Source organism: Eimeria mitis, genomic scaffold (assembly GCF_000499745.2).
Source record: "Eimeria mitis Houghton genomic scaffold, Emh_scaff3623, whole genome shotgun sequence".
Lineage (NCBI taxonomy): Eukaryota > Apicomplexa > Conoidasida > Eucoccidiorida > Eimeriidae > Eimeria > Eimeria mitis.
This window is the reverse complement of record NW_013571965.1, coordinates 1,708-2,111: the sequence shown is the minus strand read 5'-3', so window position 1 is coordinate 2,111 and position 404 is coordinate 1,708. Positions and strand designations below refer to the sequence as shown.

At 46.5% G+C, this 404-nt stretch overlaps 1 protein-coding gene across 1 annotated transcript in view; it reads left to right on the top strand.

Annotated features, from left to right (window-relative positions):
• The window catches only part of EMH_0067920 (peroxisomal multifunctional enzyme type 2, putative), a gene marked incomplete at both ends in the record, with an annotated part of 2,984 nt that overhangs the window by 925 nt on the left and 1,655 nt on the right, over nt 1-404 (top strand). The window contains one exon of the mRNA XM_013498676.1: nt 209-324. Coding sequence (XP_013354130.1) covers nt 209-324 — 116 coding nt within the window. The remainder of the gene's footprint in view (nt 1-208; nt 325-404) is intronic.

Here is a 404-nt window from a genome sequence, read left to right as displayed (position 1 = left end):
GGGGGGGGGGGGGTGTGCATGCGTTTTTGTGTGTATTGCGTGAGCTGTCTTCTGTTTGATTAAATTTCGTAGCAGCAGCCGTTCTGTTTTCTGCATATTGATGGATACCGAAACATTGAACACAAAAAAGAACACGTAGAACACTCTCTAGAAGGGAGATGAGGGTTTATGAGTTCAACGAATCTGCCTTTTGCTCTGCATGCGCCAGGAACGCGAATGACAGCTGGCGTGTTGCCGGCTCAAGTTCGTGAAGCACTGAAGCCGGAGTGCGTTGCCCCCGTTGTTCTTTTTCTGTGTTCAAAGGAATGCAAAGAAACTGGCCAGGTGCGTGAACATCACCAGAGAGAGTTTATACTGAAGCAGCAGTATAAACAAAATACCAGCTTGTTGAGTTTATTAGAGTT